At 41.9% G+C, this 23809-nt stretch overlaps 1 protein-coding gene across 3 annotated transcripts in view; it reads left to right on the forward strand.

The window, feature by feature from the left end:
- The window catches only part of vps13d (vacuolar protein sorting 13 homolog D), a 261953-nt gene that overhangs the window by 212241 nt on the left and 25903 nt on the right, over window positions 1-23809 (forward strand). For all 3 annotated transcript variants that reach the window (XM_070967714.1, XM_070967716.1, XM_070967715.1), the window contains 6 exons: window positions 1052-1150; window positions 1287-1436; window positions 2125-2274; window positions 21081-21177; window positions 21265-21413; window positions 22148-22282. In XM_070967714.1, coding sequence (XP_070823815.1) covers window positions 1052-1150; window positions 1287-1436; window positions 2125-2274; window positions 21081-21177; window positions 21265-21413; window positions 22148-22282 — 780 coding nt within the window. The remainder of the gene's footprint in view (window positions 1-1051; window positions 1151-1286; window positions 1437-2124; window positions 2275-21080; window positions 21178-21264; window positions 21414-22147; window positions 22283-23809) is intronic.

The raw sequence follows: 23809 nt of genomic DNA on the forward strand, positions 1-23809 counted from the left end.
ACCGCTGAGGCCAGGGACCAAACCACCAATCTTCTGACTGGTGGATGACCGCTCTAACTCCTGAGCCACAGCCGCCCTCAGATATGTCCCGTTTGGAATCCAGGTCCCGCTCGCGTTGATCCACAGGTACAATTCACAACAAAGAATTGTCCTCCCACGCCGCTAACCTCCAAACGCCGACATAGCTCCGTCTTTCTCGCTATCATTTCTATTCTGCCCCATCTCAAAATACTTTTACACAAGGTGGACCTAAGCAACTATTACAGCTTTTCATTTACATACACTTCTCAAAAATTTCTTTTTGAGACCTAAAAGCTGCAGGTGTTTACAGTGAAGACTGCATTTTTTTGTTACCTAAGTCCTCATTCTGCATGCACCATGATAATAGCACTCTGTTTGCCTATGTTAAGCCTGCAGCTGGAGAGGCTTGTGTATTTTTACAATGTACATTTGATTGAACACACAGTATCAATACACTTGACTGGCTCGTACATCACAACAACCCCATGAATGACAAAATTATCTCTGTATTACTTACTACTGTATTACTTTGTGTATTTGAATCAGAGAGTGAGAGAAATGTTGATTGAAGGTCATTTAGCAGTTTAATGTCCACCCAAAGCTGTAACAGTAAAACATGTGGAGATAAATATACATTTATCACAGGAATTTCAAGAAGCAAGTAAGAAAACACTAACCATTTAATGAGCCTCACAAAATTGCCTCCTGCACTAAATTATAACTTTTTTTCTATCCAGTTCTGCTGCAATGCACTGTGCACACAAATGTCCTTTTTCTTCATTACTGTCAGTGAGCTCTGTTGAAGTTTCATTGTTCAATACCTCGCAGAAGTCAGGAGGCCACCTTCACAACCACCACACTCCTTATCTTTGTTTTTTCTCTCTTACAAAATGCTTGTGTACATACAATGTAAATTAGATAGCAGAGCTTCTTTCAGAATGTAATCCATCTCTGTTGCTCTGTTAACACCTAATAATCACAGAAAGATTGCAGAGATGGCAAACCTCATCATTTCTACTTACATTTGTAGATCAGTGACTTCAACCAGAGGAGAATGATTCGGAGCTTACCCAGCACAGAACAGGACAGAAGCAAAGATGATCTGAAGAAGAGAGAGACTGAGCTTGAGGTATGAAATTATTTCATGGAAGCATTATACATGTACCATGGTGTATTACCGACATTCACACCTAGCAAAAACATATAATTACTATACTGCCTCTATAAAAAAAACCTCTGCTCTGATGTCTTCTTTGTATTTACAGGTGTTGGTGAACTTGGAGGAAGGTTTGGGTGTCTCTCTGGTCAACAAGGTTCCTGAGGAGCTTGTGTTCACAACACTGTCTGGTATAGATGTCCACTTCATCCATACTGCTGCCAGTGAGGTGTTGGAGCTCAGCATTCAGAACATCCAGGTGAGATCAACACAGCAATAAAAACATTCAGTATTCCAGTTTAAGATCAGACTTTATTTGTATAACACCAAGGCCCTTGGCATGATAATACATATGCACACATACTGTATTTTTTTTAGATGGTGAAAGAGAACCATAGTGATGTAATTGATGTCATTAGAGGATAGTGAAATCCTGAATGTGGCCAATGGGAAGGGAGGTGGGACAAAAAGAGTGGGACCCCACACAGTATGCCATGTTTGTTCAAATGAAAGTTACTGTGTGACTATAATATTCTGGTTGCACAGCTTGGATTCATACCAATGAAGAACAGTATCAGTACGACCCCCTCAGTTCATGGCCATATCCACCACAGAAAACACCTGTTTTTTAATTCCATTTTATTGTACTACTCATCATTCAGATCATCTGAATTCAGATTCAGATGAAATCCCTTTGCAAATTACTTAAACTTATTCCCAAAATCAACATGGCACATAGTGATAGATTCATGCCAGTATTACTGACACTAATCCTAGATTATTGCAGTCTATATACATTGTGCTGGTTTGGGTTTCCAGAAGCTTCTGGTGAATATAAAGCATGATCAGTACTCATATAGACCTATTTTCTGCTAATAATGCATTTGAATTGTGTTTTCATGGACAGTGCTATATGAGTACTTGGTCTGTCATATTGTTGTAATCAGGTGGACAACCAGCTGCTGGGTACCACCCAGCCTGTAATGCTGTGTGTGACTCCCAGCTCCAGTGACAGCAGTGTCAACGACAGTGGCCCAGCCTTGCAGGTCAACTCAGTCAAGCTTCCCAGCAGCCTCGTGCTGACTGATCTCTTCAAGGTGAGTGTCACACACTGAAGCACCAGTCTTTCTTTCTTTGTCAGATAGATGTTTGTGCACACCAGATAATCCCCGGTTTCTTGTACACACCAGAAAACTAGTGTGCTGGAGTGATACTAGAGTCACAAGGTACAAGGATTATCATTGAGCAACACAAAGTTGTACAACAAAATGCAAACTAGAAAATTTCCCCCCCCGGCAGGAAATTTTGAGAGTGATACAGTGTGCAAACGCCGAGTGTGTGGCTAGTGCTATAGAGGTCAGTGTTCAGTACTAAAGACAGAACACTGACCTCTATAGCACTGCAGTGCTATTAAAACACACACGGAAACACACACATCTCAGCTTTGTGTGTTTCTGTTTGTGTTAGTAAACACCACAGACAGCACTGCATGAGATCCTTGTAAAGGCTATAGAGGTCAGTGTTCTGTGTTTTCTGTCTGTGTTCGTTCAGCACTGGATCACTAATACCAAGAACACACAGAATATGTATTCTGCTATTGGTAGTTAAGTGCTTCGTACTGAACACTTTAAACAGTGAAGCACACCCCAAGGCCTGAAGACCCTACAACTGGCTGCATAAGATCCTTGTAAATGTCAAACTCTCATACAAATAAAGTTTAGGTTCCATTCCTTCCTGCCTGAAGAGACTAAAGGCATGGTAATGGCCCCCACCCTTGGGCTCGCTCTCCTAGGCCAGCAGTCGCCGGTGATGGGCCCTTTTGGCTCTGTGAGGGTCTGAGAAACGTCTGAGAACAAACGCTTCTCAGGCAAACAACAAAACTCCTATTGCCGAAATTTCTTCACCATCAAAGCTACAAGGCTTTGCTGTACACGCTGATCACTTTATTTTTTTGCTGGGGTCAAAAAAGTGGATTTTAGAGGGAGTTAAAAAATGGGTGACTTCTGTCTCTCCTGTTTTTGATTTTTATTGAACCCTATGGGCCAGGTCATAGTTGCTCTCCTCGCTCAGAGGCGCAGAACTCACCATCGTAAGTCCTGTTGTTTAGCCAGGCACATTGTGAGAATCAGCACAAGTGGCACTACGACTTTGGAAAATTTCACACGCATAGAGTGAAATTAGTGGTTTGGAGGAGTGTGGAAAGAAAAAATTTCAGACACTTTTCAGAACGTCTCTCCACTCTGGCAGTTGGTCTCCTCCACTCTACGCGAACATTCCGCCATAGACTTCCATTATAAACTGAAAATTTCACCAAAATCAGTCATTGTCAATCATGAGGGATCGATCACAAAGCCGAAGACCATGCTGAACAGATGAGACCTGTGTCTATGTTTTAAAGTTGGAATGGCATCTCTAGGTGAACGCATGCCGGAGCAGTAGTCCTTTGAAAAAGGTCGAAATTTTTTCTCTTTTTTCGCCTTGTCCCAATCACTTCGAATAGGAATTTTTTTTAATTTTATGTATTCTGTGGAGATAAATAATAGCACACCAAGTCCGATTGAACCGTACGTTTTGGTGAATCATGTGCCTGGGTGCTTGCTTTCGTTTTTGATGAGTAGCAAACTGAAGTTTTACGGAAGAGGAATAACAACTAGACAAATTCCCCTCGGCGGGAAATTTGGAGAGTGATACAGTGCGCAAACGCCGGGCCGTGTTGCTGACAGAGGTCAGTGTCCAGTACTAAAAACACAACGCAAAGCTAACATTAGCATATCAAAAAACACATTGAGAAGGTCTCAAACATCATTATAATGCCTTACCAATCATTTTAGCCAAGGTTAGCATGTTAGCATTAGCATGCTAACATTAGCATGTAAAATATCACATTAAAAACCTCTGAACCCCCATTAGAACGCAATGAACATTCATTTTAACGTATGTTAGCATATTAGCATTAGCATGCTAACATTAGCATGTTAGCACACCAACCCGACATCAACAGGTATACTTCCAGGCACCAACAAATTCATAGGACCTCATGTTAGCATTAGCATGTTAGCATTGACGCTAACGCTAACAGCCCAACATCACTCATTACATCACCTACACATACAACTCACCAGTAGGTAGCTTGGCTGTGGCTGGTTAGCATGTCACTACAGAGCTTAATGGAGAACTGATCATTTGACTGAGCTGCACAGCTGCAGCTAAAGCTCCATATGTGTGTGTGTGTGTGGGAGAGGTACTCAGGCTCAGAGGTTGCCATGGCAACTTGAGATCAGGCCTCCTGCGGGTCTGCGAGAGTCTGAGAAACGTCTGAATTTGGCCTCTGCGCACCCTCCGAACAAACGCTTCTCACGCCGACACTGAAACTGCTATTGCCGAAATTTCTTCACCGTGAGAGCCACAAGGCTTTGCTCTACAAGCTGATCACTTTCTTTTTCCGCTGGGCTCAAAAATGCCAATTTTACAGCGAGTTAAAAAACGGCTGGTTTCTGTCTCTCCTGTTTTTCATTTGTATTGGACCTTATGGGCGAGGTCAGAGGCACTCTCCTCGCTCAGGGGCTGAGAACTCAAAAACCGTAAGTCCTATCGCTTAGCCAGGCACATCGTGGGAATCAGCGCAAGCGGCACTACAACTCTGGAAAGTTTCACGCGCATAGAGTGAAATTTGTGCTTTGGAGAAGCGTGGAAAGACAAAAGTTTCACACAATTTTCAGAGCTTCTCTCCACTCTGGCAGTTAATCCCCTCCACTCTAGCGCGAACATTCCGTGCAATACACACCCATTATAAACTCACAATTTCTCCCAAAACGCTCACGGTCATTGAACAGCGACTGCTCAAAAACTATACGACCTATCAAAACGAGAACTACTACACCTATATACGAGACTTGTGTCTACATTTTAAAGTTGGAATGGCGTCTCTAGGTGAAAGTATGCCAGAGCAGTAGCCCTTTGAAAAAGGGTGAGATTTTGTCGCTTTTTTCGCCTTCTCCCATTTACTTTGAATGGGATTTTTATTCTGTAGAGAAAAATAATAGCACACCATTCCCGATCGAGCCGCACGTTTTGATATATAATTCGCCTGGGTGCTTGCTTTTGTTTATGACTAGTAGCGAACCGAAAAAAGTACGGAAGAAGAATAATAACTAGAAATGCATTTCCTGAAGAAAATGCGTGGGCAAGCTGGTAGATGCAGGAACTATAAGCCAAAAGCACAGCAACACACCGAATACATACGACGCTGTCACTCAGGTAGTCAAGCCACATACACATCCACACTTCACTTCCTTTACCCGGCATTACTTTCAAAATAAAGGTCCCTTCAGAATAAAAGAAACATGTACGTGTGTTTTCCTCACGCATTTCCATTACTTATCACACTTCATTCTCTGTCTTCCTGTCTCTCTGTCACACACACACACACACACACACACACACACACACACACACAGACACAGACACAGACACACACACACACACACACACACACACACACACACACACAGGTTTGCAAATCTGCGCGATTCCCAGATCACACCCTTTAAAAGTATAAACGCTACGCTGAAACTACGCTGGAACTGAATCTATTTAAAAACGCACCTCTTCTCTGGGCTATAAAATAACAGCACCACAGTGTGACAGAAGACAAATTTCTCTACGTTTGTATTTTAACATTGTACATGAAGGTTGAACAATGAGGGAAATACAAGACGTTAAAAGACGTTTGACGAGCGGAGCTGAAGCTCGAGCACGGGTCACATGACACGTGCTGTCTGTTTGATGCCGTCCCACAGCGGACGCGATCTAAGGTGGTTTTCTATTAATACATAAGGAAATTGGAACTTCCTGAAGCACTGTCGTTACTTAATAATTCCAGCATTAATTTTGGTTGAGAAGGAGAGAGCACACACACACACACACACACACACACACACACACACACACACACACACACACACATCACTCCTCATCATACTGTCATCATGCTTAATTCACCCACACGGGGAAAATGAAAAAAGCAACGTATTTCACGTCGGTTTCGAACCGGGGTTACTTGATTCATAGCGCTGCTCCTTATCCCCTAAGCCACAGACAAGTGAAACTTTCACGCCTCGATCACATCTTTTATCCACATACGCCGCGCTGTCTTTTTGATGATGTCCCACAACGGACGTGTCATTTGTTTTTACAGCACTGTCGTTACTTAATAATTCCAACATGAATTTTGGTTGAGAGAGAGAAAGTGACAGAGCGTGGACACGTTAAGAGATCAGTGAAAGTCAAACCCAGCCGCCTCGATCACGTATTTTATCCGCGGAGAACACAGCATGATAACAAGAACCTGACGTCGTTAGCTGGCGCGTAGAACCATGATTGAAACCACAGACTTCAGAGTTTTACTATACTTTTCCTATATCTCTATTTAAAAACTCACCTCTTCTTTGGGCTTAGTCCTGTTTTGAAATGCTCCGCAGACACCACGGCGCGCTGTCTGTTTCATGCCGTCTCAATCTGCGCGCTTCCCAGATCACAGCCTTTAAAAGTCTAAACGCTACGCTGTCATACGTCCACGTAGAAACGTGATTGAAACATTTTTCGGGTCTCAAAGACTTCAGAGTTCTCCGGTGAAATCTGTATTTTGATATCTAGTAGGGTTCTGACAATATCGCAATTTAAAAAGTCCCATCATTTCCGTGTTCAGGCAGTGTTTCGCAGCTGCAGTTTGAATGGCTGTCTATGGGCCTGGTGGTCGGCACTCTCTGCAGACAGAGGCGATGTATTCCAAAACCGTAATTCGTATCACAATGACAACAACACTGTGTGACAGAAGACAAATTTCTCTACGTTTTTATGTAGAAATTGCGCATGAGGGTTGACAAATGAGGGAAATACAAGAGGTTGAAAGAGATTTTTTCAAGCCAGACAGCGTTAGAGCGTAGGTCACGTGATACGCTCTAGCTGGGCGCAATACACACCAATGGGACAGATCTGAAAGGCTCGGAAAACAGCAGTAAACTTAAATTATGATATCGCCGAAACTATGACACATACCAAAACGATGTGTACAACATGTAAAGTACAACTTCTTCTGACCCGTTTAAAAGTTGAATGAAATTTCTAGCTGAAAGTATGAAGGAGTAGTTAGAGTTGAAAGAGGGCTGGGTTTGAGCTTTTCCAAACGTGTGTTCCATAGACTTCAATGTTAAAAATATTGTTGAAAAAAATTAATTATTGGAAGAGTACAGGACATATCACAAAGTTGAATTGTAGAAAAATTCTGCTAGGTAAGATGAATAGTTTAGATTTTAAATGAAATTTCTGGCTGGAATTATGAAGGAGTTAAAAATCTGGAAATATTGCTGATTTAAGAAACACGCAGAAGAACAATAGTGGTTCAGTGCTTTGCACTGAACACAGCAGGGGCGAAGCTCAGGCAAAAGCACTGTATCACTAACTAAACAAATTCCCCTCGGCGGGAAATTTGGAGAGTGATACAGTGCGCAAACACTGGGCCGTGTGGCAAACGCTGGGCCGTGCGCGTGCCTAGTGCTATCATATAAGCACGACAACCCAAAATTACAAGTCACACCCATTCATAGGACCCAATTTCAGCATTGGCGACAATACTAAGCTCACATTAGCATGTTAAAAAACACATTGAGAAGGTCTCAAACACCATCAGAATGCCTTTACCAATCATTTTAGCCAAGGTTAGCATGTCAGCATTAGCATGCTAACATTAGCATGTCAAATAACACATTAAAACATCTGACAATATCTGACAACATCTGTTAGCATGTCACCACAGAGCTTAATGGAGAACTGATCATTTGACTGAGCTGCACAGCTGCAGCTGAAGCTACATATGTGTGTGTGGGAGAGGAGTGCTGAGGTTGCCACAGCAACTTGAGGTGGCCTGATCCATGATGTCACATGCATTTGATTGGAGTCAATGAAGAGCAGAGACAGAAACGTCTGAATTTGGCCTCTGCGCACCCCTCGAGCAAACGCTTCTCACGTGAAAACCGAAACTCCTATTGCTGAAATATTTTCACCATCAGAGCTACAAGGCTTTGCTGTACACACTGATCACTTTCTTTTTTCGCTGGGTTCAAAAATGCCGATTTTAGAGCGAGTTGAAAAATGGCTGGCTTCTGTCTCTCCTGTTTTTGATTTGTATTGGACCTTATGGGCGAGGTCAGAGGCGCTCTCCTTGCTCAGAGGCTGAGAACTCAAAAAACGTAAGTCCTATCGTTTAGCAAGGCACATCGTGAGGATCAGCGCAAGCGGCACTACAACTCTCTCATGCACGTAGAGCAAAATTTGTGGTTTGGAGGAGCGTGGAAAGAAAAAATTTCAGACACTTTTCAGAGCGTCTCTCCACTCTGGCAGTTAATCCCCTCCACTGTAGCACAACATTCCGTGCAATACACACCCATTATAAAGTCACAATTTCTCCCAAAACGGTCACGGTCATTGAACGGCGACAGCTCAACAACTATACGACCTATCAAAACGAGAATTAATACACCAATACCCGAGACTTGTGTCTATGTTTTAAAGTTGGAATGCCGTCTCTAGGTGAACGTATGCCAGAGGAGTAGTCCGTTGAAAAAGGGAGAGATTTAATTTCAATTTCAATTTTATTTGTATAGCGCCAAATCACAACAAAAGTTTTCTCAGGACACTTTCCATACAGAGCTGGTACAGGCCAAGCTCTTTTATCTACAGAGACCCAACAATTCCCTCATGAGCAAGCACGCAAAGGAATACATGGTTCAACAGAATTATGGCTCTCTGTCAACCTGGCTACAGTGCTGAAGAGAAACCTGGGATTCTTCTTTTTTTCCTCTATTAGTGCAGAGTAATAGGCTGCCCTGGCACTGCGGAGGGCTTTCCTGTATATTTTAAGACTGTCTTGCCAGGCGAACCGAAATTCTTCCAAATTGGTAGAACGCCATTTCCTTTCTATTTTCCGTGAAGTTTACTTTAATTTGCGGGTTTGAGGAGTATACCATGGAGCTAACCTCCTCTGTTTAATTATCTTCTTTTTTAGGGGAGCAACAGAGTCAAGTGTCATACGCAATGAACCTGTAGCATGATCAATCAGGTAGTCAATCTGGGAGGGACTAACGTTAGCATAAGACTCCTCTGTTGTATTGAGACATGGCATTGAATTAAATACTGATGGGATCATATCCTTAAATTTAGCTACAGCACTATCAGACAGGAGTCTGGTATAAGAATTTTTGCCTACTGGATGGTAGTCTGGTAATATGAATTCAAAAGTTATTAAATGATGGTCTGACAAAAGAGGATTCTGTGAGGAGACTGTTAAGTCTTCAATTTCAATGCCATATGTCAGAACAAGGTCGAGGGTGTGGTTAAAACAGTGAGTCAGTTCATGTACATTCTGATGGAAGCCAACTGAGTCTAATACTGAAATAAACGCAGTGCTAAGGCTGTCATTATCAACGTCGCCATGTACATTAAAGTCACCTACAATAATTACTTTATCTGCTTTAAGGACTAAACCTGATAGAAACTCTGAAAACTGAGCTATAAATTCGGAGTAGGGACCAGGGACCTCATGTACAAAGGGTGCGTACGCACAAAAACGTGGCATATGCACTTTTTCACGGGAAAGTTCAGTTTTATCAAGAGTGAAATGACCGTGGACATGTGCGGTGCCTCACGCCAACTTCATGGCTGGTGTAAGCACGTTTCTACAGCTGTGGATCCTTTGCCAACACTTAGAGGTGATGCTGGGATGTGTACATCGGAGACACATGAACAATTAACACTGAAAAAAATTAACACTCACGTGTCTGCAATTACATGAGTGGATATAAAAGCATGCGCAAAGTGGTACAAAAAAATACCGTTCAAAACAGTGGCTGCTTTAGCAGTATTAGAAGATATTGCAAATGGTGCAATAAGAATAGAGTGTGTGTTCAGAGACAGAGATGATTTACTGGCAAATGATGACAACTAGTTCATCAGCCGCTTTAGGTTCCCGAGGGCAATCCTCATGGAACTGTGCGCAGAGCTGCAGCCGGCCTTGGAGCGCAACACAGCAAGGAGCCATGTGCTGCCTGTGTCCATACAGGTGCTGACCACACTGGGGCTCCTAGCAACCGGGGCATTCCAGGGGGAGCTGGCCGACCGATCGGGACTGTGCCAGTCGACCCTGAGCCGAGCCACGCCAGCCGTGTGGGACGGAATTATCCGCATTTATACCATGGTCTGGGTGAATACTCGATTCTGATTGGCTGCAGGGTGTCCATTAAAAAGTGTTGTAGGACACCTATAAAAAAGTTTCGGTCAAATAGCCTGATTGTTCTAAATTATTGCGCTGGCTCAAACACTAGTTGGTAACCGTGGCAACAGATTTAGGATAGACTTGATACACATTTAATGATCAGAGTGAATGGTGGATAATATTTCTTGCAATAAAAACGATTTAGGAAACTATCTGTGGACTTTGATTCTTTGAAACAAAATGTCTCATCATCCTCTGGACACACACAAGCGGTAAGAGGTGCACTTGCCCTCTGAAATGTATCATGTAACATAACGTTAAGCAATCATCTCACTTCCCTCCACTGATTCGGCCTAATGTAACAGCTGCGGCCAACGGAGCTGCAGGTTCTGTGGCCAGAGCCGGTTACCTTGGCAACACGTCACAACGAGAGATATTAAATAGTCCACTCAGCCGCTTATTTAGAAAAACTCCCGATCTTAATGGTAAAAAACAACATTAACGTATTAATAACTGATTTAATATTTATTTCTTTCGTAAGTGACCATGCACCGGACGGTTCACCCCTCTGCATCATCCATTCATTTCTAATAATGGACACCTCGTCGGGCATTATCCCTTACGTCAGCCAGGTATATCAAATTCCCATACAATGCAGCTGAACAGGTCAATAATAAAGAGCAATTTGCAGCAAGAGCTGGTTTTCCAGATGTAATTGGAGCTATCGACTCCAATTATTGCTATAAAAGCGCCATCACATGATGAATTTATATATGTCAACAGGAAACATTTTCATTTGATCAATGTACAGATCATATGTGATGTGCAAATGCAATTAACCAACATCGTAGCGAGGTGGCCTGGTTCAACGCACGATACATTCTGAGTAACAGCATGGTTGGGAACAGACTTACAAGCTGGCTCTGTGCGCGATGGTGGCTTCTTGGTGAGTACATTTATTTGTGTAATTGTCCTAATATTAATCCCCATGATGCGCATTCAGCATGTGCGTCCCCAAATTCTATCCTGTCTTCACAGCATCATTGCTAGTCAGTGGTTAAAGTTAGTGATTTCTTGTTTCTTGCTGGTTAAACTACAGCTTAAGATCTTTCTAACAAGCCCCTGATTGTCTCTGTGTTTAAAGTACTCATGTTAATAACACTGTGCATAAAGCGTGAAATGTCTTAATCAGCCTCACATTTTCCCCGGCACACTTCTGCACTAATCTGCAACAATAGTGTGTGATCCATGTGTATAAAATTAACAAATGGAAACTGTAAATCTTTGTCTGCTTTCAATTGACCCCAGGCGACCGTGGCTACCCACTTAAGAGCTGGCTGATGACCCCTCTCACCAACCCTCAGACTGACCAATTGACCAAGACCATTGACAGTCTGTTACACACTCTCCCACTCACTCCTCTTCTGTTTGTTGCTTATGCTGGAGGACAGCGTGCCAAAGAGCACATTTTTGTGCACCTCCACTTCAGCGAGTAGCGCCTCCAATTCGCTTTTGGTCAAATTCTTTTTTGATTTTCTGATGTGCAGAGACGGAATCCCAGGTGCCGGGCTCATTTAAATATGATTTGCGTATTTAAATAGGGGTGTGGACAGGGAGGGGTCGTGTACTCCAACATGTGCACTCAATTACACGTTGATTGGGATGTACAAAGGAAATGTGCTTGGATTTGTGCATGCGCACAGAGTCATACATCTGGATATTTTTGTGCGTATGACGTTTTCTGGATTTGAGCGTACGCCATGTCTCAGTAGGAAATCCACGCAAGTCTTTGTACATGAGGCCCCAGGAGAGTGGTATACTGTAACAAATAACACTGGCTGCACTGTTTTCCATTTTTCATGAGAAAGAGTGAGAACAAGGCTTTCAAATGAGTTATAGTCGAGTTTAGGTTTAGGGTTGATTAAAAGACTTGAGTCAAAAATGGCTGCAACTCCACCTCCTCTGCCGCTGCCTCGAGGAATGTGAGTATTAATATGGCTTGGAGGAGTAGCTTCATTTAGGCTCACATACTCCTCAGGACACAGCCAGGTTTCAGTCAGACAAAATAAATCAACATTATGGTCTGATATTAACTCATTTACTAAAACAGCTTTAGAGGACAGAGATCTGATGTTAAGGAGTCCACATTTAATTCTCCTATCTTGTTGTACTATTGCAGTGGTTGTTTTAATTTTAATTAGATTTTTATGTTTAACTCCTCTTCTCTGTACTTTTGGTTTACTTTTTGGCCTGGCTAACTACAGCTAATGGTTTGGTTTCCATGGTGCGGAGCCGAGCTTCCAATTCACTAAGCCTCGCCTCCAACTCACCAAATAAACAACATTTATCACATGTACCAGTATCACTAAAGGAGGCAGAGGAGTAGCTAAACATGTGACACACCAAGCAGGAGAGAGCTGGAGAGGGACAGAAAGAAGCCATCGCTAGCTGCTAGGCTAAGCTGGTGTAGCTAGCAGAGCAGACAAGCGCGTAGACAAATAAAATTAACGGTCGCTAAATAAACAGACTTATGGGTGCTTGAGCAGAACTAATGTTACTTTAGAGCGCGAATAAAAGGCCGCTGTAACAAAACACAGAGCAAATTACACTCGGAGGAGAAAGCGCGACAAACGCACGCTACTACTAACACAGCAACCGGAAACAGGAAGTGAGACAATACACTTACCTCGGCACGTCAGCCCTGCTGGAGAGCCCTCTTGTCCTGGGCTGTGCGCATTCAATATGCCTTTATTCGTCCCATGAGGGGAAATTCCAGACCATACCATGCATACCATGCTTATTTGAATATTTCCAGTCAGGATGCTCTCTATTGTAAATGGTTAATGGAATGTATTTATATTGTGCTTTTCTAGTCTATTGGACCACTCAAGGGCTGCACATTGGCACAGCAGGTAGTCCGCGTGCCTCACAGCAAGAAGGTTGCTGGTTCGAGTCCCGGGTTGGGCCTTTCTGTGTGAAGTTTGCATGTTTTTCCCGTGCATGCGTGGGTTCTCCCCGGGTACTCTGGCTTCCTCCCACAGACCAAAAACATGCTCATTAGGTTGATTGGTGACTCTAAAATTACCCCTCGGTGTGAGTGTGAATGGTTGTGTGTTTGTGCCCTGCGATCGGCTGGCGACCGGTCCAGGGTGTACCCCGCCTCCCGCCCGTTGACAGCCGAGATAGGCTCCGGCCCCCCCGCGACCCCGAAAGGGATAAGCGGCATAGAAAATGGATGGATAGACCACTCAAAGTGCTTTACAACACAAGCCAAAATTCACACACGCATTCATACGCTCAACCCACGAGGGATATGATGTTGAGCACTAGCGTCTGGGATCTGTGAGGAAGTCCAATATTCAATTAGAGTGTGGTACCCAGAGTGCTGAGTTTGCTAATTAGTTTCGTGGGGGAGATTGCATGGGATGATGAGCTGAAATCAACACTGAGGGTCCAGGGATGGAAAGATATTTTTTGCCTGACTGATTTTGGGCTTCTTCAAGCTAGAAGACTGATCACTCTTTTCTGGAAAGATATACAGTTGCCCTCTGTAAAGTTATAGTTGAAAGAGCAACATATCTGTGTTGGAAAAACTTACATATATTGTTAGAGGGAAAAAAACAAACAGTTTTTAAAGTATGAGGATGGGATGGGAAAGGATGAGAATGTTGCAATAACTTGAAGATCATCACTACTGCTGCTTTTTCAATTATTTATTTGTTTTTATTTTACTTCTGTTATTACTGTTTTGCTTGTATTATCATTATTCTATTTTTATGTATTTATTTTGTCTTCGTCTTTTGATTGTTTTGTTGTATAGTGCACTTAAACATTATTTGCTGTTGCTGTGGTCATTGTCATTTGTATGTTTTCTATAAAACTTGATAAAATATTTAAAAAAAAAAAAAATCATTTAAACTCTGTGATTGACCATAGTGAGAAGCACGCAACTGTTACTTAAGGCCTTTTCACCCAAGGACGAAATTGTTCACCTGTAATCATTCTGCAGCAAGCAAAGGCCTGTCAAAGACACACCCCTCAGCTGATGACTTTTGATGGGTCATTATCGTAAATATTGGAGAAAAGGATTAGAGAAGTTTGGACTGTATTTTCTGTCCAATTTTACTATATATGCCCTGGAGCACATATTCCCCCGCAGCCCGCGTCAAATGCTCAATCTTTACTTTTACTTTTCTCTTGACTCCAGTTGCGTGTACTTCACTTTCAGTTGTTTACCTCTTCTCTTCAGAAAGACTTTTTTCGCTAGTTCTTTTTCCAGTCCTCATGTAACTGTAACTTCTGCTCACCACGTTAAACCGCACAACTTTTTCAAAGTTAAAGCCAAACTCTTCTTTAACCATTGAGGCAATCAGGTAATAATATTTTTTGTAGATATTTTCAACCGGCCATATGGCAGTCAGCCTCTTCAGACTTAAGTCCTGTGGCCATCCTCAACCCATCTCTCTGGCTAAAATAGCCACCAAGAGAGCCGCTCCTCTTCTGTTACCACCCCCAAAGGACCAGCCCCTGAAGAATCTCTGTCCAATATTGAATCTCAACACCGCAGCTCGACCACAGCACAGATCGGAGCAACGAGTGACAGCCTGGGGCCCCCTTTGTGTCAGTTCAGGACAGGCCATTATCAGAGCACCGCTGGCACGGAAGTGGGCATTTTCCATGCTTTAAGCTGCCAACAGACAGTCACTGTATCGAGATCTTATGCTTCAGATGATGAGACTGATCTACCATTAATTCATTTATTATTATGGTATCAGCATTAAAAGAAAAGAATAAATAAAATCCTTCTGAGCTGATGAAGGTTGGTGCCCCTTTCTATATTCCCCTACACATGAGTGGATTTGTTGAGCAGATATTAGAGACTGTTGTTCTTACATTGACATATCTTTTGAAGCAGCAGAGTGTTGTCCTGGTGTGACCTGTCCGTGCAACACATGCCCCTGAAGTGATCCCCCATAGTTATTAGGGTGGTTCTCCCTGTGGTTTGCTGATCAAGATATATTCCAGCACTAGGTTCGGTTGCACTGCATGTCCCTCCTGCAGCTTCTACATGTATTTGTTTAATCTCCTCCAGTATTACCACCTGCACCTTCTCCTTTTGTTCCTCTTTTAAATGACTTAGGTGATGGGCGTGTGGATCCAGACAACTAGCTTTGTTCAGCAGCATAAATGCACCATTTTCCTGAATTTAAATTTAGAATTTGGGCAACCATTCTTCCCCCATTTACTATTAGAATATATATCTGAATTTGGAATATTTGTTGACATATTACTGTCAAGTCTACTCTGCCTTAAGAGGGCCTGCCACTCTCAGTATCCACAGCAGAGAAAAGTGAGAGCTACGCTCTCTATCACCGTACTCTATACAGGTAAACTTGTACCTGAATTGATGGGCAACTTAAGTATCTGAAAAATTATGAAATTATAATGCTAACTAGAAAATAACAATAACAGCCGTAAAAATAAAGAGTTTATCTGCTCCCCATATAGACCTTCCTTTAACCATGATTTCCCCTGCGAACAGTATCTTATCGTGGGGTTATAACAGTGATAACAAGAGCAACAGCAATACAAATGATAGTAAAAGTAATTTAACTAAAGCTAGATTGCTACATACATGAATAACACTGACTATTGATAGTGTAATTGCTGAACAGAAACAGAGAACAGAACCAAATGAGTGGAGTCAGAAACTAGGGTTTTTTTTATCACTTTACCCAGCTTCTTGTCTATAAGTTGCTAGATAGTTTATCTAGATTTTCCAGTAACTTAAAAACTTATCTTGTTCAAGCCTGAGAATGAATGCTAGCTTCTCCATTACAAGAACATCCTGAACCACTTGGATCCAATCCTCGACTGTAGGAGAATCTTTTGCCGACCATTTTCTTGCGATTGCTTTCGTACTTGCCAAGAGTATAAATATTATACATATATTTGTTTTCTGGTCCCTTCACAGTAGTGTTGTTTTTGGTGGCCTATTTTAATTTTAGTCTTGTGTCAAGCTGTCATTTTAGTTTTTATTAGTTTTAGTCATGTTCATACTCTTTTTAGTCAAGTTTCAGTCGACTAAAAGTCTGAGCATTTTAGTCTTATTTTAGTCAGAATTATCCATGACTATTTTTGTCTAGTTTTAGTCGACGAGAACTGATGACATTTTAGTCTAGGTTTAGTCAATGAAAATTGTATTTTAGTCTATTTTTAGTAATGCAATTGACTATATTGACTATTTAAGACAGTCAATATAGTCTAATTACCTAGTAGTATAGACAAAACCAAAATTTTCTTTTAGCCAAACCCATTTCACAATTCAAACAAGGTTGTCTTATTATTATATTATTGTTACCTTATATACTCAAGAATACATCCATTCCAGACACGAAGACGCTGATTTGAATTCACAACATATTTATTTTACCAACCAAAGCTGGCTGGCCGGCCATCAGTCCCATTCTCTGTGTCAGTTGTCTGTCGTTAACGCTAACCTACTGCAGCTGCATCTTCCGCGAGTGGGAACTAATGCCGTGATGTCGCCTGGGACTGCGCAGTGCGACCTGATGCAGCCCCTGAAGTGAGACACAGGAAACTTAAACTGCAAAATGATAGCAACGCGACTAAACGAGACGAATTAACGTTATAACATTTCGGGCTCTATTTTCAACTCTGCCACTGGTGCGGCGTAGGCGCGGCGCAAAGTCAGGTCCGCTGCGCTGATGGGGCGTGGCGACGCAGACTTTGGTATTTTCGTGCGCTGCACCGCCGGCGCATCTCCTCCTCCTTCTTATCTCAGTCCCACCCAGCGGTGCAACTCTGAAAGAGGGAGGCGAGAAGGGGTGGAGTGGGTTTGACATAGCCGAGTCAAATTTTCACCAATCATAGCAGCTCCTCGCCTCACCTTATGAACGCTGCTGGCCAGGCCCATGGCAAGTTCCGAGGATGACTGAGACCACACAGGAAAGTGTCTGATGCCCAAACTTCTCCCAGGAGGAGACTGACATCACTCATGTCTCATGACATGCGTTCATATTACTTTGCACACCCATTTGTATATACTGTTTATTTTTTCTCAATATATATATATTGTTTTATATTCTGTTCTATATTTTGTGGTAAATTTTGTTTATATATATATTCTCAATATAAATATTTTGTTTGCTTTTTATATATATAGTTCTCTCTCTTTTCTTTCTTTTCTAATTGTATTCTAATTCTGTTCTACTGCTGCAGCATGTGCCGCGCCGGCATTGAAAATAGAGCCCTTTGTCTCGTCTCATTTTAGTCAACGAAAATGAAGAGACATTTTAGCAGAGTTTTTATTTTGTTAACCACATTTAGTCTCGTTTTTATTCGTAAACTCTGATGGAATCACTATTTTCATGATTTTCTCCATGTTCAATTTAATTTTTTCCCAATATTTTGAAATGACCGGGCAATCCCAAAACACATGAAAATGTGTTGCCTTGCTCTCACCACAGGATCTCCAGCAAGATGTATTTCCTCCCAGAGAAGTCCTTTGAGCTGGAACTCTAAAAAAACCTAACCATACTTTTCCACCCAAATTCTCTCCAGGACAGAGCTCCACTGTTGCAAAATATTTTTTTCCCATGTTTCCATCTGCATTATGATGTTACTCTCCTTCTCCCACTTCTCTTTTATACATGGAGTATCCTCCCTTACTAGCTCTTGCAACGTCTGATATGTTCGATATATCCATGTCCAGGGTCTGACCTGTAGCTGAGTAGGAATATCTTCACTATACCAAAATTAGTTTGTTGCAATTCTCCCTTTTTCATTGTTTTCTCTGGGTAATGTCTAAGTTGCAAAAATCTATATATAATCTATAATAATCTTGATTGGTAAAACCAAATCGATTTTTAAGATCCTGGCATTGTCACAGTGTGCCCCCCTCATAGAGTTCACTGTGTTTTATTAACCCTTTATCGGCCCACTGTTTAAATCTTGCATCCATCCTGTTTGGTAAGATATCTGAGTCATATGCTAGCCATCTTATGATCCAGTATGGTTCTTTGGCCTTGTTTTAATTGACTACCCTGTGCCAAATCCTAATTGACATTTTTATCCATGGATTTATGTCTTTTAGACAACTAAATAACCCACTGCCCCCTATAAATGCTTGTAAAGGAATGTCACTGGCCAGAGTCGTCATCCAGGGTTTGGGTCGTCTGGGCTCCCGCCCACGAATGCCACCCTTATAGACCGGAAAAAGGTGGCTTGCTCCCACCAGGTTGGGGGAGAGTTCCTGCCTCAAGTGAAGGAGTTTAAGTATCTTGGGATCTTGTTCACAAGTGAGGGAAGGATGGAGCGTGAGATTGACAGGCGGATCGGTGCAGCGGCAACAGTGCGGTCACTGTATCGGTCTGTTGTGGTGAAGAAGGAGCTGAGTCGAAAGGTGAAACTCTCGATTTACCAGTCAAGCTACGTTCCTACCCTCACCTATGGTCATGAACTTTGGGTCATGACCGAAAGAGTGAAGTCCCAGATACAAGCGGCTGAAATGAGTTTCCTCCGCAGGGTGGCAGCGTGCTCCCTTAGAGATAAGGTGAGGAGCTCTGTCTTTTCTTTCCTTCTGTCTTTTGCTAGTGAAGAGTCTTATAGCGAATTCTTGGCCTCTAGATTCCACCTGGTTAGATCAGATTTAATTTGGGAAATTAGGGGGTCGTAATTCTCTGACATAATCATGTTCAGGTGTTTTGGAATATTCATACCTAGGTATTTAATTGACTCTGAGTCCCAACTGACTTTAAATTTCTCTCTGATGGGTTGGCTAGGAGAATAATTAAATGTCAAAATTTGAGATTTGTGGGTGTTGAGTTTATAACCTGATAATCCATATTCCCTCAGGGTTAAAAGAAGTTCACTTGCCACATATCTTTGATCTTGTTATTGTTGAGGTCTCTCTCTGGTCTCTGCTGATATCTCTGCTTTGCCTCTTTTATGCCAGCTTTCAGTCTTGATCTGGCAATGTTGTAGCCTATGCTTTCTTGTCACCTGACCAAAAAGCAGCTTCCTTGGCTCTGGATAGATCTCTAATCTCCATTCATCATCATGATGTCACTGTTAATGTATTTCTTCAAGACAGATGTGGTTCAAAGAGAGCTGAGCCAGAAGGCAAAGCTCTCGATCTACCAGTCAAGCTTTGTTCCGACTCTCACCTATGGTCATGAGGGCTGGATCATGAGTGAAAGAACTAGATCGTGGGTACAAGCGGCCAAAATGGGTTTCCTCAGGAGGGTGGCTGGCGTCTCCCTTAGAGATAGGGTGAGAAGCTCAGTCATCCGTGAGGGACTCGGAGTTGAGCCGCTGCTCCTTTGTGTTGAAAGGAGGCAGTTGAGGGGGCTCCCCAGGGAGGTGTTCCAGGCATGTCCAGCTGGGAGGAGACCACGGGGAAGAGCCAGGACTAGGTGGAGAGATTATATCTCCACACTGGCCTGGGAACGCCTCAGGATCCCCCAGTCAGAGCTGGTTAATTTGGCCCGGGAAAGGGAAGTTTGGGGTCCCCTGCTTAATCTGTTGCCCCCACGACCCGACCCCGGATAAGTGTTGGAAGATGAGAGAGATGTGGTTCACCCAGATGGCAGCATCTCTGAACATGTACCAGTTTGTGCACTCAAAACAGTCCTGTAGAGCTGGTGTAGCTTCATCTGTCCACACCTTAACTGTTCCTGTGTCTCCGCACCAGATGTTTCTCTGCCTGTCTGTACGTACGTACACTGCATGCACAATTATTAGGCAAGTGAGTATCTTGACCTTATTCTCATTTTCAAAATATTTTTATTAAGATCAATTGCAGAGCGTACAGAGCATTTTGCATAGTACTTGAGTAAAGAAATAAAAACACTTAGGCATGCATACAAAACATATATGTATGATCCGAATTGCATCAACAACTACTCCAAACAAAAGCACACAATGTATATATCTTTTTTTTTTTTTTTTCTCCCCCCCAGGAACAAAAACAAAACACCTTATTCTCATTTTCATGCATATTTTCCAACTCCAAGCTGCCCCGTCTTGGGCAGATTGAAGCACACTTTTGCATTTTTACTTGCAATATCTGTGGCATTGTGCTGTGTCATAAAACTGAACATTTCAGAGTGGCCTTTTATTGTGGCCAGCCTAAGGCACACCTGTGCAATATTCATGCTGTCTAATCAGCATCTTCATATGCCACACCTGTGAAGTTGGATGGATTATCTCCGCAAAGGAGAAGTGCTCACTAACACAGATTTAGACAGATTTGTGAACAATAGTTGAGAGAAATCGATCTTTTGTGTATATAAAAAATGTTTCAGATCTTTGAGTTCAGCTCATGAAAAATGGGAGCAAAAACAAAAGTGTTGCGTTTATATTTTTGTTCAGTGTACTTTTCAGTACAGTGGACTTTTAATGTGCACCTCAGCAGTTTATGATGATGTCAAAGATTGTTCTTTTCCAGCAGTGTCAATTTATTTGAAATTTTGGTCGCCGATTAGTCCTGGGTATTTTTTCCTCTGATTGAGATCACCAACTCCAAATTTGTCATGTCACTGCTGATGACCTCATACAGCAGTAGTAAACAGAAATGTAGCAAATAATGATATAACCATTATGTGTTCACAGCACCTCATGGTGACGGCCCGGCGCTTCACAGTCATCATCGAGGAGAAACTGCTGCTCAAGCTGCTTAGTTTCTTTGGATATGGACAGACAGAAGCTGGTGGGTCATTAGAGGTCACATTGGAATGCTAGTTTGTTCTCTGAGTAAGCAGGTTGTTTTGCTTAAAAAAAACTGTAATGACTGCAGAGCTGGAGAGGTTGGATGAAAACCTCCATGGGAAGCTCAATGAGGACACAGGACCTCCCAAACGTTACTACTTTGAAAACCTGAAGATCAGCCTCCCTCAGGTCAAACTGAGTGTCTTCACCTCTCACAAGCTGCCTCCTGATCTCAAGGTAAGATGATCTTGTTTTTTCTCCTTTGATTTTTTTATGTGTGCAGCTTCAGAAATCTGTCAAAAAATCAACTTTGGTGGAGAGCTAAATGTAACTTACTGGCTTCACTGGGTGGTGACATCACCTTCTTCAAAGACCTACGCTGACAGCAGACTGCACCTGTAACTGCATGCTGTAAAACAGAAAGGCTTCAAAGGTGGAGTAGGGTTGTTTTAATCTCAAAGCAATTTAAAATCATTTAAAAACCCTGCAGTGATGTCGTTTGAGGCATTATCAATATGATTAAGCTTTATCTTCACAGAAAATAAAGATTCAAGACACAAAGGAACCTGGAACTGTCGCCTGTATTCAAGATTCCTTTCTCAACATTTGGAACAGTTTGTAGCTGGATTCAGCACTAACCATTCGGAGGCACTAGCAATTTCACTTTATAATAGTTATATATTATAAATATAATATATGTATGAAACTGTAGGTTAATAAGACCATCCAGTTATCATAATCAGCTGACAAAGACAGAAGGGTAAATGTCACATTTTTAGGATTAAAGAAGCTATGGACCTATTGTTTTAGGCCTGCATTAATAAGAAGTGTTGTTAAAATTTATTTTAGTTGTACGACTTTAAAAGTTTGATCCATTTATGGGTCAGACTTGATGTCACTCTGTTGCCTCCTCTCCCATCAGCTGCTCTGCTTTCATATATTTACATGGATGTTATTTTTTGTCACCATAGGCTCTGAAAGGCACCCTGGGTTTTCCTCTGGTTCGGTTTGAAGACGCTGTCATCAACATGTACCCTTTCACCAGAGTGCACCCCTACGAGACCCAAGAGATCATCATCAACGACATCCTCAAACATTTCAGAGAGGTAAGCGGTACACACAGTTCTTTTAAACATTTTCTCCTTTGAACTTATTTGATCAATTGCCCATTACAATCAAAACATTAACAACGTGTAAATAAAGCAATGTGAACATTGCAAATAAAGAGCATGTTTTGTAACAGCTTTATATACAAAGTGTCCTTTTTGACATAATGGACTCCAGCTGAAAACAGTGCAAAGACTATATATTTGATGTTTTACCTTATCAACTGCATTGATTTTTATAAATATATACTTTTTCTGAATTTGATGCCAACTTGTTTCAACCAAGTCGGGACAGGAGCAACAAAAGACTCGGAAAGTTGTAGAATGCTCAAAAAACACCTGATGTTGTTCCACAGGTAAAACAGGTTCATTGGTATCATTTGTTAGTATCATCATTAGGTATGAAAGGAACATCCTGGAAAGGCTCAGTCGTGCACAAGAAAGGATGGGGTGAGGTTCACTACTTTGCCAAGCACATGATTCTATGAAAGATATTTCTACATGGCTCAGGAAGGTTTTATAAAACCATCCTCGGTAAACATAGTTTGTTTGCAAATGGTTACAATCTTATTATACAGTAAATAAAAAGTACACAGTAAACAATTTTTAGAATCAGCAAATATAGTGAGTGCAAATTTAAATTCTTGTATCACTTGGTATTGTAAGACTTGGCTGTGGCTCAGGAGGTAGAGCAGGCCGTCCACCAATCAGAGGGCTGTTGGTTTGATCCCCAGCTGTCCTTGGGCAAGATGCTTAACCCCAAATTGCTCCCAATACTGTGTCATCAGCGTGTGAGTTTGTGTAAATGGGTTAATGAAGCATGTGTTGTAAAGTGCTTTAAGTAGTCAAAGTAGATTAAAAATTCACTATATAAATGCAGTCCATTTACTTTTAGAAGATTCTTTCTGCAATGTTTTGCGCTTAGGATTTTCTACCAAACGTAGTAATTTGCTCTCCACAACAAATGGTGCTATGAGTTTATTTAAACATGCCGGGAGGTTGAGTCATAGCAGAGCATAGCAGTTGGAACAGCCGAAACAACAGTTGGATTTTATTATAAAGGAATATGCTGTAGCAATGAATTGGCTTCAGTCTTCAGAATTTGAGTAAAGCCACTTCAGGTAGTTTCATTTTGTTTGAACAATTAGTGAGACCAATCACTTGTTTCATCATCACAGGGTCTGCAGCATTTCAATAATTCTGCACTCAATGTTCTGTAATTTGTCCTCCCTTCCTCAGATTTGAACAAAACTGGGTGTGTATGTTCAGGAGATGTCTCCAGTGAGTAAATATGACCAAATATGTGACAGTCCACGCCCACATGCACCAAACAATATAAAACTTGACATTTTGGTTAATACTTGCCCCCATAGCATGTGCACCGAAATTGGTGTGAACACAGTCTGAAGACATTAATTAAGAATTATCATGATGGCACACATCATTAAAATTATGGCTATTTTCCCTCTAAGCCCTGCCCTTTTCATGGTTTACTGGTCAATGGCAGCCATGTTTTATTTAATCTAA

This window comes from Chaetodon trifascialis, chromosome 8 (genome assembly GCF_039877785.1).
Source record: "Chaetodon trifascialis isolate fChaTrf1 chromosome 8, fChaTrf1.hap1, whole genome shotgun sequence".
NCBI classification, from domain to species: Eukaryota; Metazoa; Chordata; class Actinopteri; order Chaetodontiformes; family Chaetodontidae; genus Chaetodon; species Chaetodon trifascialis.